The sequence below is a fragment of the Anas acuta genome, chromosome 5, assembly GCF_963932015.1.
Source record: "Anas acuta chromosome 5, bAnaAcu1.1, whole genome shotgun sequence".
Lineage (NCBI taxonomy): Eukaryota > Metazoa > Chordata > Aves > Anseriformes > Anatidae > Anas > Anas acuta.
Window position 1 is genome coordinate 52699682 of NC_088983.1, and position 12437 is coordinate 52712118.

The following is a 12437-nucleotide window of genomic DNA, read 5'->3' on the forward strand; positions in this document are numbered from 1 at the left end:
CATCACTACTCTCGGATACCTTCCAGTGCTGAACCACGAGCTGCTTTTTGCAAGTCTTTCCCCAGTTGCATATATATGGTTTTCTTGTGTGGTGGTGGTGGAAACTTCTTGGTCTGTGAGCTTGTAGAGATACACAGCAGAAAAAGAGGAGATAACTTCCTGGAAGTAGGCCAACTAATACATCACGGATGGCACTGTCCTATCATGTTAGGTCTTATCTCGTATCTGAAGTAACACTGTTAGTGGGAACGCAAGGACGAAAATCTTTCAAGTACTGGTGAAGTGGGACTTGGTCATTCTTTGCATCTATCTCGGGAGCCAGTTGTGCTATTTCAGAGGTAAAATTAATACAGCTTGAGCAAGGAGATAGTGGACAGTTGCAACAACTGAAATATCATCTCTTCTTATACTTGGCATGCCTCTACCCATGAACTGGCACATCACTAGATATTTATCAGACTAACAAGAGCTTTCTGGTAGTGTTTTGCTTTGATTTTGTTTTTGCATCAAGTGTGCTTGCCCGGTAAATATGAGGTCCTGTTGCTGCTATGCCTGACTGCCTGTTCACCTTACCCAGTGGTGGCAAGCCACATAGTGGCCTTGCAGTACAGACTTTGTGAGCAGCAAATGCTACATCTGTGTCTTTCTTGATGAGGAGGATGTAAGAAATAACGTGGGAGCAGGGGTCTGGCATGAGGAACCAAATGTGTCGGGTATTTTGAGGCTCAAACAAAAGGCCAGGCACCTTTGTCTCCCCAAAATACTGGAGTGTTCTAGCTAGTTGTGATTTTGCAGAAAGTGAGTCGTTGCTATGGTCTGAAATTGGTTGATCTTCTAGTAATGAATAATGCTATGTAGAAGACACCGTGGCAGCTTGGACTCCTCCTCAGTTGGCTGGGTTTGCCCACTCTTCAGGCCTCTTGTGGCTAAGCTTGTCAGCCAGCTGCTAACCTTGCAGCGCGTGCATGTTGAGTTACACACCAGCATCTACAGGCTGCAGGGGTGGGGGGGAACTCTTTTTCCAAACGCTTGGAGATACCTTGAAACAGAAGTCAGAGTTGTGAGGGTTTTCGCGTTAATAATTCATGCTTCCTTTTCTGTTTAAGCTGAAGATGAAGAGATGCCAGGCACTTCTCGGGAACACTGCTCCTCCTCGCTGAAGAGGGCCAGTGCAGGAGTCAGCCAGCTCTCTGGGCCCTCCTTCCTCCACACCTCCTCCTCGTCGGAGCACTCAGAAGCTATCAGCCAAAGGCAGGAATTGCACCGTCCATCACCACGCACCTCCTCGTCCTGCAGACCCCCACGCCCCCGCACAAGGAGCCCGCCCCTCTCCAGCTTCGATCGCCAGCTTCTTCATTCCCACTCGCAGCAAACAGAGCTGTTCAGGCAGTTCTGCCAGGAGCTGGTGGCTATTCACAGGGACATGGCAGAGAGCATGCATGTCATCGGTCAGAAGATGGCTGACCTCACCAGCCAGGTTGGCCAGATGTGCCAAACCCTGTCAGAAATCCGTGATGGGGTCCAGGCTTTCCATAGGATACAGGGGCCTAGTGTCGTGCAGGGATCTCTTCTGCAAGCAGCTTGCACAAAACCAGCCCCTGAGCCCAGTGCAGAGTCTAACCAAACCCCCTCAAAGCAGACTCCTCCTGCACGGACTACCAGGTCACGAAAGAGAAAGCACCATTTTTAGTCTGCTTCTTGTAAAGAAGGGTGCCCTGTGCTGAGCTGCTGCATGCTCGCGTGGCCTCTACATGTGTATTAGTACTATGTGGGGAAGGTCAACAGCCACCCCCAGCCCATCCATCCCCCAGCTAACATCTAATAAAGCACTGTGAATTATGGCAGCTGAATAGTAGTGCTGTCCCTCTGCAGTGGCAAAGAGGAATCTCAGACCTTATAGAGCTTGGGATGTAGGGCATCTTTCTATTCATAGAGATTAGGAGATTTCACTGTTTTCCCCATGCTTTAAACACTCTGTAAGCTAAGAGATACAGTAGGGAATCATTATCTTGATCTCTTTTTGTGCCTGTGAAACATTATTTACTGAGGCAGTGTCCTAGAGAGCTCCCTTTGCAATCAACCCACAAATCTACCCTAATACAGCCTTCCCCATCATCTTCCTGTGAATTAGTGTATGCGCTCTGCAGAGTCTTAACTAACAGATGCATCCTTACAGCTCTAAAGATTTATTGCTCATTATTTTTATCTTGTGTTCAGCAATAATGGGCAATTCAGGGCTTACTGTGACTGTTAGGCATAGGTTTGGGAAAAGGTATACAAAAGCAGAGCATATGCAGGGAAGGAAAAAAGCTCAAAGCTGAGAGAGCTTTCTGCCATCAGAATGACAGGAGAAAAGATCTGAGCTCTGTGTGGCATTAGACTGCTGAGAAGGGCTGCTATGGCATGTGCCTGGATGCTGCAATACCACGTGCATTTATATCAAATAGTTTAATCTTTGTCTCCTCCAGTCTTATCTGAAACCCTCACCTACCTTTCACAATTGCACTTAAAATACGGTTATTTCGTAATATGACAGATCTTAAACGAAATTGTATCATATTATTTCCTTGCATGTTGTAATCTTTAGTTTTGAATCACCTCTCCCTCCTCAAAATGTGAGAGACTGCACAGAAACAAGGGAAGATACAGGGCCTGCTTCTGACCTCAAGGACAATTTGGTTTTGTGTCACTGTAACTCTGTCAATTTCAGTACAGCTACTTGGGACTTGCTCAGTATTACTTAGGGTGGAATCTGTACTGTGTTCTTCTATCATGAAGAGTTTACAACCTCAGTTCCCAGCTGTATAGTTTAAGTTCTTGAACATGTTGGTATTATACTCCTTCCTTTTCCCTTAGAGATGCAAGAGAGAACTGTTAAAACATTTTAATTGCTTTAGTGCTGCATGAGGTTTCCATGTACAATCCCAATTCCTAAACTAATCTTTAATAATGTCACCTCAGGTGGTGATAACATATTTGGCAGCTTTTTTACAGCATCTCTGTTTTCCACTTGATTTGCACATCTGCACCTACTGTGCTGCCCCCATCTCCGGATAAATCTGGACCATTATCGTGTCATGCCTCAGCAGGGAAGAGGGCCGAGGTGTTATCCACATACAGTTAGCACACCACTGCTCTCTGGGCTGTTCTATTGTGGGGAAAGGTGGGTTGCTGAAAACTGTTAAAGTTAACATGAATGCCCATCATCACGTAACGTGTGGGCTACAGGCTTAGCCAAAAAGTTGTATAAATTTCAGCAGGAATGGGACATAGACAGCACAGAATAGCAGAAGGATGGCTCATTTTATGTCTTCTTGAAGGATCTTTTTCAATCTGTTGGCCTGTCCTTTGAAAGCATAGTGCACTAGCTTCTCTGATGGGAAGGTGACTGTATGTCTCCCGTGTCAGGCATTCCTGATGTTCTTTTCCTTTTTTTCTTCTTAATTGTTCTGTAATCCTAATTCAAGTAATTTATTTTTAGTGGTTTGGTAAAAGGCCCTGGCTCAAGGAAGTAGAGGTCTGGTAAAAAGAAAGACCTCCTTTCTTCTGAGGAATGACCCGGTTTGGTTTTGTGCAAAGGAAGTTCCTCATAGTGCTGGCACCAGACCAGGGCACTTACCTTCCTGTGAGGATGTCCTTTTACTTCTGTTGTACCGTTTGTGTTCTGCAAAACTCACAGTCTCTCTTCAGTTGAAGGGAAGATTGGGGAAAATGGTCTAAGTGGATCTAATAATATGAATCACAGAGAAATGAAAAATGGTGATATGTTTTAAAGGCTTTCTGAGTCAATACAGTGCTGCTGCTATATATTCGAGGTAGGATTTTATATTTTTATAATAAATGGTCCCTGCTGATGTTCTCCCATGGATATACTGATAGGATTAGTTCCTTTGATGTTGTCTGGGGGGATTCCATGCGGGAACCCTCAGGTCAGCAGAGGAGGAGGCTCCTGCCAGTGCTGAGCGCTGGAGGGAGTTAGGGGTGCTGTTGGCATCGTCACAGCCAACAGTTTGCCTGCACAGATGCCTTGAGAGAGAGAGAACCCGTTGTCCTTGCACAGGAATTGCAACCTTCGTACAACCCCCCAGAGGCTGGGCTCTGGTCTGGAGAAGGGACCTTGTACTATGGACTGCCTGAGTTCTCCCCCAGTTTCCTCTGTGGACTATTACAGATTGGCCCAGCTCTGGGGACCTGTTGCCTGCCCTGTGTAGACCCCTTGGTGGAATGGCTTTTCTGTACTGGCTCGCAAAGGATACTTCCTCCTGCACACAGCATGTTAACTGAAGTAAGTGCCCGTGTTAAAGCAAACTGCTGTGCTCAGCCCCGCTGTCTCCATGTCTTGTCCATGCTGAAGAAATCCTCTCTCTCAAAGTATTTTTGTTAAGATTGCAATAAATATATAACACTTTTAACACAGCTGCTGTTGAGTCATTTGTTTCTCTCATCAAATTTCTGCCTGAACACGTTACACGTCGCTCCAGACCCTACCCGTCACAGATGCTGAGTGTCCTCAGGAGCGCTCAGCATCGGAGAGCTGGGGCGGTGGTTGAGTGGTGGCCCCTCATGGTACCTGCCTGGGCTGCTGGCAGCTCTACTGCTGTACCTCCTGCCACGGCAGCCCCGTGACTTGACCCACCTTGACTTTGGAAAGACCCGTGGCCTTTTCCTGGTGGTGCTCTGATGACAGGCTATCCACAGGGCATAGCTGGGGCTAGCCAAAGGATGAGCAGTGGAGGGGTCAGCAGGGAGGGGGAATGCATGGGGCAAATCTTTGGGAGAGGAGCAGAAGCCTGAGCTGCTGGCTGCAAGGTCTCCCTTGCACCCCACCATCTCTCCCAGCGGCTCCTGTTGCTGCTGAGGCTGGGGAGGAAAAGGCCTTGGCTGCCAAAAAATAGTTTAACTTTTAAGTGTGCTCACTGGACTATCCTAAAACGTGTGACAATTTGGCTTTCTAAAAGGGCTGTGGCTTAGAAAAAAAGGATTATGAACACAGTCACAGACGGGGAACGTACCCCTGTGGAGGTGTGCTTCCACCAGCCATGGAGTTGATCCAAGCCTCCACAGCAGCAATCAGAGCTCGTAGATGCTCTCCTTTGGTGCCAGGACTGTCTCAGTGGCTGGTGCTGAGCAGCCTGGGCAGAATTTGTTGTCCTCAAGCCTTGCCGGGAGCCTTGTCCATCCCAGGGCCCAAGTGGATGGGAGGTCTGTGCCTCAGGGCAGATGAAGCGTCCTCCTTGGAGTTCCAGATGGCTGGGCCTGCCCCAGCAGTGGTTCCACCCCTGCTCCTCCTCCAGGGATCACAGTCCCACAGGAAACCTGCTGTGACAGCGGTGCCATTTTTGTCCCAGGTGTCTGAACAAAGGTTGTTTGTTGCCTTAGTACCAGTTGCGTGTTGGGCATGGGGTCTCCTCAGGCAGTTTGTGGCCCTGCCTCTCTGAGCAGACTGGGGTTTAGGAGTGGCTCAAACCATGACGTGCAGCAGCACTGGGCATCTTAGCCCAGCAAGTGGAATTTGAGTTTTATGCAATCCTTCCTAACCTGTGTAATTTGTGCCTTTGGGGCTGCTGGAGTAAGGGCTGGGCAGCGTTGGTTGGAAAGCATTTTGTCTTTGTGGATGATCTCATCCGCATTCACATTACCTCAGGAAATTATCGCGGATACAACCTTTCTCTCTCACAACGTAAACCAGCTCCTGGCTGCCAGCAGCCATGAAGAAACGTGTTAATGACCGTATTATTCCACAACTGTCTGCAAAGGGCTTTTTTAACCTCTCAGAGAGAGATCTCCAGTGCCAGTCGCTGCTGGGCAGCAGCGCTGACAGACTCTGGGAGGCAGAACCTTGGAGGAGCTCAGGGGCGGGAGGAGAGCCAGCAGGAAAAGCACGCTAATGCTTAATAAAATACTTCATAAGAAAAGTGGGGAGTGGTTTAACAGTCTCTCCCCTCTATGTACAAAATGGTGTTTTAGATAATTTTCTAACCCTCGTTGCTGGGAGGCATCCTGGCATTTTGCTGGTATGGGGGAGAGCAGCTCTGAGGATCACCCACACAGCAGAGCATCAGACTGACTGTGGAAAATGGCTGCATCTTCTGGGTGCGGTGGCAGGTCTGTCTGGATGACCACCACAGCTTTTGTGATGACTGACATCCAGAAGTGTCAGCCTGGCAGCAGCAGCTGAGCACCTTTGCTGGACCTCCTTCCCACCACACTGCTGCAGGCCTCTGCTCCTTCTCAAATGCATAAACCAGTGGTCTAAAGGTTTATTAGTTTTGTCATAAAAAATACATAAAAATAAGGGTTAATAAAAAGTCAATGTTTGGCTTATTTTGGCAATGTCAGAGCCTGTTTAAATAATTGCTGAAGACTGCAGAGCATCCCGGGTAACACAGCTGGGAAAAATGCAGCTGATTCCAGGCACATGCACAGTTGCTTAACATTAAAACCAGAACTGCTGCAGCCTTGGGCGGTCTGAGACACTGCCGACTCATTTTCTGTGTTTTGTGGGAAGTTTGACCAAGTTTATGACCTTATCTGTGTGGGTGAGCGTGGTCACATGCATGTGGGCTGGTGTCTTTATCTGTGCATGCACGTGGCCAGAGAAAAAAGGGCATTCAGAGAAAAATTGACAGCTTCCTTAAGCCAAGAAAATGCCCGTGAGCTAGAAGGGAACGTTTGGGCAAGGGCTGGTAGCAACACACTGCTCGTCTCCATCAATGTCACTGCAGCAGGGAGTGCTGAATAACTGAGGCAAATGGCATATGAGAGGAAAAAGTTTTCAGCTGTGAACCAGTCAGGTCTGCTTGCAGTTCTTCTAGACCTGGGCAGTTGTCAGGTTGTACACAGAGGCAGCTAGAGCCATTATTACCAAGCCTTTTCATGAATAGTATGATCCTACCTATAGATCTCGGTCTAACCAAGTTGCACAGGGTGCCAAGTGGTTGGAGTAGTGAATTAGTATTGCTGAGCTGAAACTTAAATGTTTTATATCTGGAAAACAAACAGCATGCTCAGAAAGCAACTTTTCTGTCGGCACTGCCCAGAGGTCCCCACAGCACGGTGCTGGCATTTCAGTTAGTGTTTCCCTAGACTTCAGGGCTGAATGTCGAAATGCAAAATCTTACAGTACTGGCACGAGCTTGGTTTCCTATTGGACTACCAGCAAATACCCCTGTGCATGTTGGATATCTGTCTTTCTCTCCTGAGTTATCTCATTCTGCTTGACCAAGAGGAGAGAAGCAAGGAAATCTGGTTTCTACTAAAAAAGAAGATAATGTTGGGAAAGACACCAGAGGAGTGGCCCTGCCATATTCAGGATGCCCCTAAGAACAAGGGAGGCCCTGGGATGTGAAATGCTGGTAGGGAATCTAGAAGTCCTTGTTTCCATCACCAGGCAAAGAATCTTCTGCCAGTGAGAACCTGCATCACCATTGCTGGCAGAGATACTCCTTCAGGTGGGATGTACAGTGTAGTAGTCACTTCCCCAGCAGAAATGGACTCACTGGTTTAGTGCTCCCTGGGTGTCCATGCTCGTTGTCCTGTACCTCTGGCAATTTGCACACCATTGCGTATAACTCCATGCTTTCCAGTCTGGCTGTGTCGATGGCTCTCTCTGAAGGTCATTCCAGCATCATCACAGTTGTCATCATGGTGCAAGGGCTGGGGGGGCGCAGGAGAGAAAATGTGTGCTTCACGCCTGCCTTCTCACCTCGCCCTCAGGTATGTGATCATCTCCCGGGAGGAGAGGGAACAGAACCTGATGGCCTTCCAGCACAGCGAGAGGATTTACTTCCGTGCCTGTCGTGATATCCGTCCTGGGGAGAAGCTGCGGGTCTGGTACAGCGAGGACTACATGAAGCGGTTGCACAGTATGTCCCAGGAGACCATCAACAGAAATCTCACAAGAGGTGAGTCCCTCTCTTTCCACCCTTTCCCCAGTCCCCTTTGGCTGCCACGTTGGTTGCACCAAGTGCAGTGGGTGAAGTAGGTGATGCCCAGGCTGTGCGAGGAGAGCTGCCCTTGTACACGCAGCTCACATCTGGGCAAGAGTCCCCGGCTCTGCGTGCCGTGGATGGAAGTTGCTGCACGAGAAGGACAATGTAAACACTGTCATGGGGTCGTAAAAGAAAGATTTGTGTTGTGTTGTGTCATGTTGTGTCATGTTGTGTCATATCGTGTTGTGTTGTGCCATCTTGTGTTGTGTCGTGTTGTGTTGTGTCGTGTTGTGTTGTATAGTCTGTGTGCTACCAGGGCCTGATGCAAAGCCTAGGAATCCCCTGTCACAAAACTTTCTGGCCTGAGGATCACCAAACTGGTGGTCCCAGAGACAGGCGCTGGGTTTTTCTTTGAACATACCACTTTCTCTGGCTCCCCTGAGCAGCTTGTTCAAGGGAGCTCTGGCTGGTTTTGCGTGCATATGAAAGAGAGATTTCCTTGGTGTGTTTGTATGTCCATTTTCCTGGCTTAATTTATCTCCTCTTTCTTCAGAAAGATAATTTGGGATCGGCGCGACATCAGCTCCTTAGTCTTACAACCTTAGAGTGCTTGTACAACGTACAGGAGGCTTTGTACTTGTCAGATTGATTCTTCCCTGGATAAAAATTGTTATCTTATCTTAGCAATAGTCATGCTGGAACAAACCCAGCGGTCCTTTAGGTCAGCGTAATGTCAGCACTACAGGAAGCTTTAGAGGAAGGCAAAAATTCTTAATGCATCTATTCATCTGTACAATGCTGAGACCTGAAGTTAATTAAGGGCATTTCTTTCCAGGCCTAGCCACAGAACAGCAGGGCCTCAGAGGGGCAGCCACACTAAAAATAACTTTCTAATTAAAATTCCCGTGTATATTATTACACAGCTGCTGTTGCTGCCTTGACTTGGTAAAAGGTGTCTCCTCTTTAAGCATGGGGTGGACAAGATGTCCTGAAAAAGCTGGTTGTCCTCCATCACCTTGGAGTTCTTATGCACTTGCAGTTGTTACATCTTGATGGCCGTGCTTGGGCAATTCCCACGTCTGAATTAACACCGGTATGAATGTGCATTTCTCTGTTAATGACCGTATTAATCACTGAGTGATCAGGTACACGCCGCAGTGGTTTTGCTGCATCCCATGCAGATGTTAGCTGTCCAGATGGCTTAGTACTTTCTGAAAGGACTGCAGCAGACAGGCTGTGCCCTGAGAGGAGCTGTGTTGCAGCACTGGTCTGGAGGGGCTCCAAGGCTGTGAGCTCTGCCCTACAGACTCGCCTTTAGTCTTGATTCATCATGGTGCTATGGTTTGTGTCAGCTGAAATGATAACAGTGCTGTGAAGATCTGCCTCTGAGCTCCTCAGGACCTGCCATATCCTGCCTCACACTTGGGCAGAAGCTTAGGTGGCTGTGTATACCATCCTAGAAAACTCCTGACATCTCAGTGAGCCCATCCTTCGACCAGCTGGGCTCCAGGCTGTGTTCGCAAGAGGAGCACAGGAGTGTTGTTAAAACGGAGCATCACTTAGGGCCACTGCTGGACTTTTGAGACATCGCATCCTCAGCTGGGAAGGCACTTGGGGAGGCGATCAGAGAAGGGCACAAAAATCTGCTGGGCTGTTTCCCGTTTAAAAGATTCCAAATTCCCTGCAGATGAACCAGTAAAGTGAAGTCACAAGCTTTACTAACTCACAGAAAGTAACATGGTTCCTGGGTTTTGTTTCTATCAGTGGTTTCTGACCCGCCTCATCACTGGAGTTGATATCAATAATATGAGGGATCGTCTTGTGATTTCTGGCTTTTCCATAGGGCCAAATCATTCAGTTGGCTAGGGGAAAAAATCACCAAGAAAGAAGAAGGATCTATTCTCTAAAACCCTACCTCTGCCAATAGTTCTTAGAGTCCATAACAGAGAAGATGTTAGGACAGAGACCCAAAGCTCTGCCCGTATAAATTCTCCAACAGGATGTGTTGCAAACATGGGCTGTTGTTATGGATTCACTCAAGAAGTGTCTGGAGTTCCCAGCCAGCATCAAAACCCAGTACAAAACCCCTGCCATGCAGGCCAACCCTTTTTATGGTGCCTTACTCTAACTGTTTTTGAGTCTTGCATCTTTTCTGCATTCTTAGCATTGCTCTCCTTAGAGAGGGAACGGTAGCTTTTACTCCGTAACTCTTATGAAAGCATGAATACACTTTAAAAGCAAACAAAACCAAAAAGCAGCATAAAGCAGCGTCTTGTTTGGGAAGCCATCAATGCTTGAAGTTATTTACAAGATAGAAGAATGATGGAAATTGAGCCAAACCTATCGTCTTTTGAATTTCCAGGTAAGGAAATCTGGCTATTCCCTTTATTTTAAGCAATTAATAATTTGTATGAGGTTGCTTTTATTAATGTGTTTTGTTTTTTTTTTTAATCACTGAATGGCCATGCTCTTAGACTCCACTGGCACAAGCTAGGTACCCCATCCTTGGAGGGCATACACCCATTGTAGCTCAGTTGACAATGCGTACCTTGGGCTTTAAGACTGCAAGTTATTTTTACTCCTTTGCCTTTGCATTTCTGGAGCAGCCTCCAAACTGAAAGAGAGTAAAGGGGGATGCAACCTTTGTGCTGTGGCGTGCACAGATGCTGGGGTTCTCGTGAAACAGTCTGAATCTCTCGCTGCACTGCTGTACACTCGATACCTTTTACCAAGTCAAAACAGGCACAGGTCTTCCAGCCAGCCAAAATGGCATTTGGGCTCTGGGCATTAGGTTCCACCATGATCAGTGATTTACCTCATAGGCTCCTTCCACCACAGGTTGGTTATACCGCTAGGTTAAACAGGCTGCCTGTAGTTTCTCTTCTCTTTAAAGTGTGTGGGTCCTACTCCGCTGTGGCTACCCAGGACTGTCTCTGTTTTTGCGGACGTGCCCATTAGCAGGGCTCCTCCTCTCGCGAGCCTCGGTTTCCACTGAGTCGTGTCAGTTCCCTGGTTTATAACGCAATGTACAGACCTGCAGGGATTCAGCCTACCTTTTTGTTCTTTTTTTTTTGTTTGTTTCATTCAAGTTTTAGATTGAGGGATGTTGCTCGGTTCCCGGTGATAATCCCCACCCCTCATTTTCCTTTCTAGGAGACAAAAGGTTACAGAGGGAAAAGTCAGAAAAGAATGTGGAAAATCAAGAGGACATGAGGGGGCCACTCCAGCTCACTACATTAAAGCAAGGGAAGAGCCCCTACAAGCGCAGCTGTGACGAGGGGGAATCTCACCCCCAAACAAAGAAAAAAAAGATTGACCTCATCTTCAAAGATGTCCTGGAGGCTTCATTGGAGTCTGCCAAATTTGAAGAGAACCAGTTAGCAACAAGTACACCACTTTCCATCAGAACAGCATCTAAATACCAGGCTGAAGACATTTTTGAGAGGTGTGGCACTGCCATGCAGCACGGCTCCCTGAACCTCAGCAGAAACCGGAGTGAAGAGGAGTGGAAGATCCCCCATGGTTCCTCTTTTAGTGCTGCCAAAGAAGTGGGGATCCTTGATGACGATGAAGAAGAGCCTCTGTCTCTGAAAGCAGACAGCCCAACTGAGCTGTCACTGGCCTCTGCGCAGGGCAATTCCCATGAAATCCCCACCACTTCCTTCTGCCCTAACTGCATCCGCCTGAAGAAGAAGATCCGGGAGCTGCAGGCTGAGTTAGACATGCTGAGATCTGGGAAGTTACCTGAGCCACCCGAGCTACCGCCCCAGGTACCCGAGCTCCAAGAGTTCTCAGACCCCACAGGTAAGCCTTGCCGAGTATCAGCCTTCTCCAAACCCTGCCTAAGGAAAGTAGGGAGATGCCTGTGTGCTGTGTACCCATCTAAAGCGTTTTGCTCTGAGTATTCAGGTGAACACGTGGTTCCGTGGAAGGTTCGTTGTCAGGTTTTGTGAACGGGTGGGACAAGAACTGATGCTGGAGGCACAGTGGAAGACACTGTCTGGGAAAGACTCTGTATGACGACTCGCTCTATTTGTTGCCATTGTAATCAATCATGCACTGCCAATAAAAGAGACATTCCATTGCAGACAGTTTGTTTGCTGTATTTTTGATGCATTCTCTTTCAGCGCAAGCCCCTCCCCAGTACCTTACATGCTACCAAGAAGCATTGCTTGAAAGTCCGAATGACTCAGTGGCAACACTGAAGTTTGCGCTCTTTGTGTATGAAATAGTGTGTGCCTGGCTGTGTCAGGAAGGCTGTGCCTTCACTGGAAGGCACTCTCTGTTTTCTCCACTGCCTTACCACAAAACATGTGCCCCTTTCTGAAGGTATTTCATTTCTAACAGGAGCATGCTATTGAGCAGCCAGGAGCCTTCACCAAAGGAATATTTGGGTCATATCATGTATTGTGCAAGTAGCCAGGATGTACTGTCATTTCTTGCTGTCCTTTGTGGCATGTTGGAGACAAAGTTCATATGCAGAAACGTTGATTTATTTTTCCTTCT

At 47.7% G+C, this 12437-nt stretch overlaps 2 protein-coding genes across 6 annotated transcripts in view; one reads left to right on the top strand and one right to left on the bottom strand.

Annotated features, from left to right (window-relative positions):
• Nucleotides 1-12437, bottom strand: part of TP53I11 (tumor protein p53 inducible protein 11) — a 168790-nt gene that overhangs the window by 124899 nt on the left and 31454 nt on the right. The window lies entirely within an intron of this gene.
• The window catches only part of PRDM11 (PR/SET domain 11), a 46424-nt gene that overhangs the window by 24956 nt on the left and 9031 nt on the right, over nucleotides 1-12437 (top strand). For 2 of the 5 annotated variants that reach the window (XM_068684719.1, XM_068684718.1), the window contains exons 6-7: nucleotides 7717-7904; nucleotides 11085-11735. In XM_068684719.1, coding sequence (XP_068540820.1) covers nucleotides 7717-7904; nucleotides 11085-11735 — 839 coding nt within the window. Of the gene's footprint in view, nucleotides 1-1106; nucleotides 4417-7716; nucleotides 7905-10105; nucleotides 10294-11084; nucleotides 11736-12437 lie in introns of those variants that run through there. The other 3 variants (XM_068684721.1, XM_068684720.1, XM_068684722.1) reach the window with 3 other exon arrangements.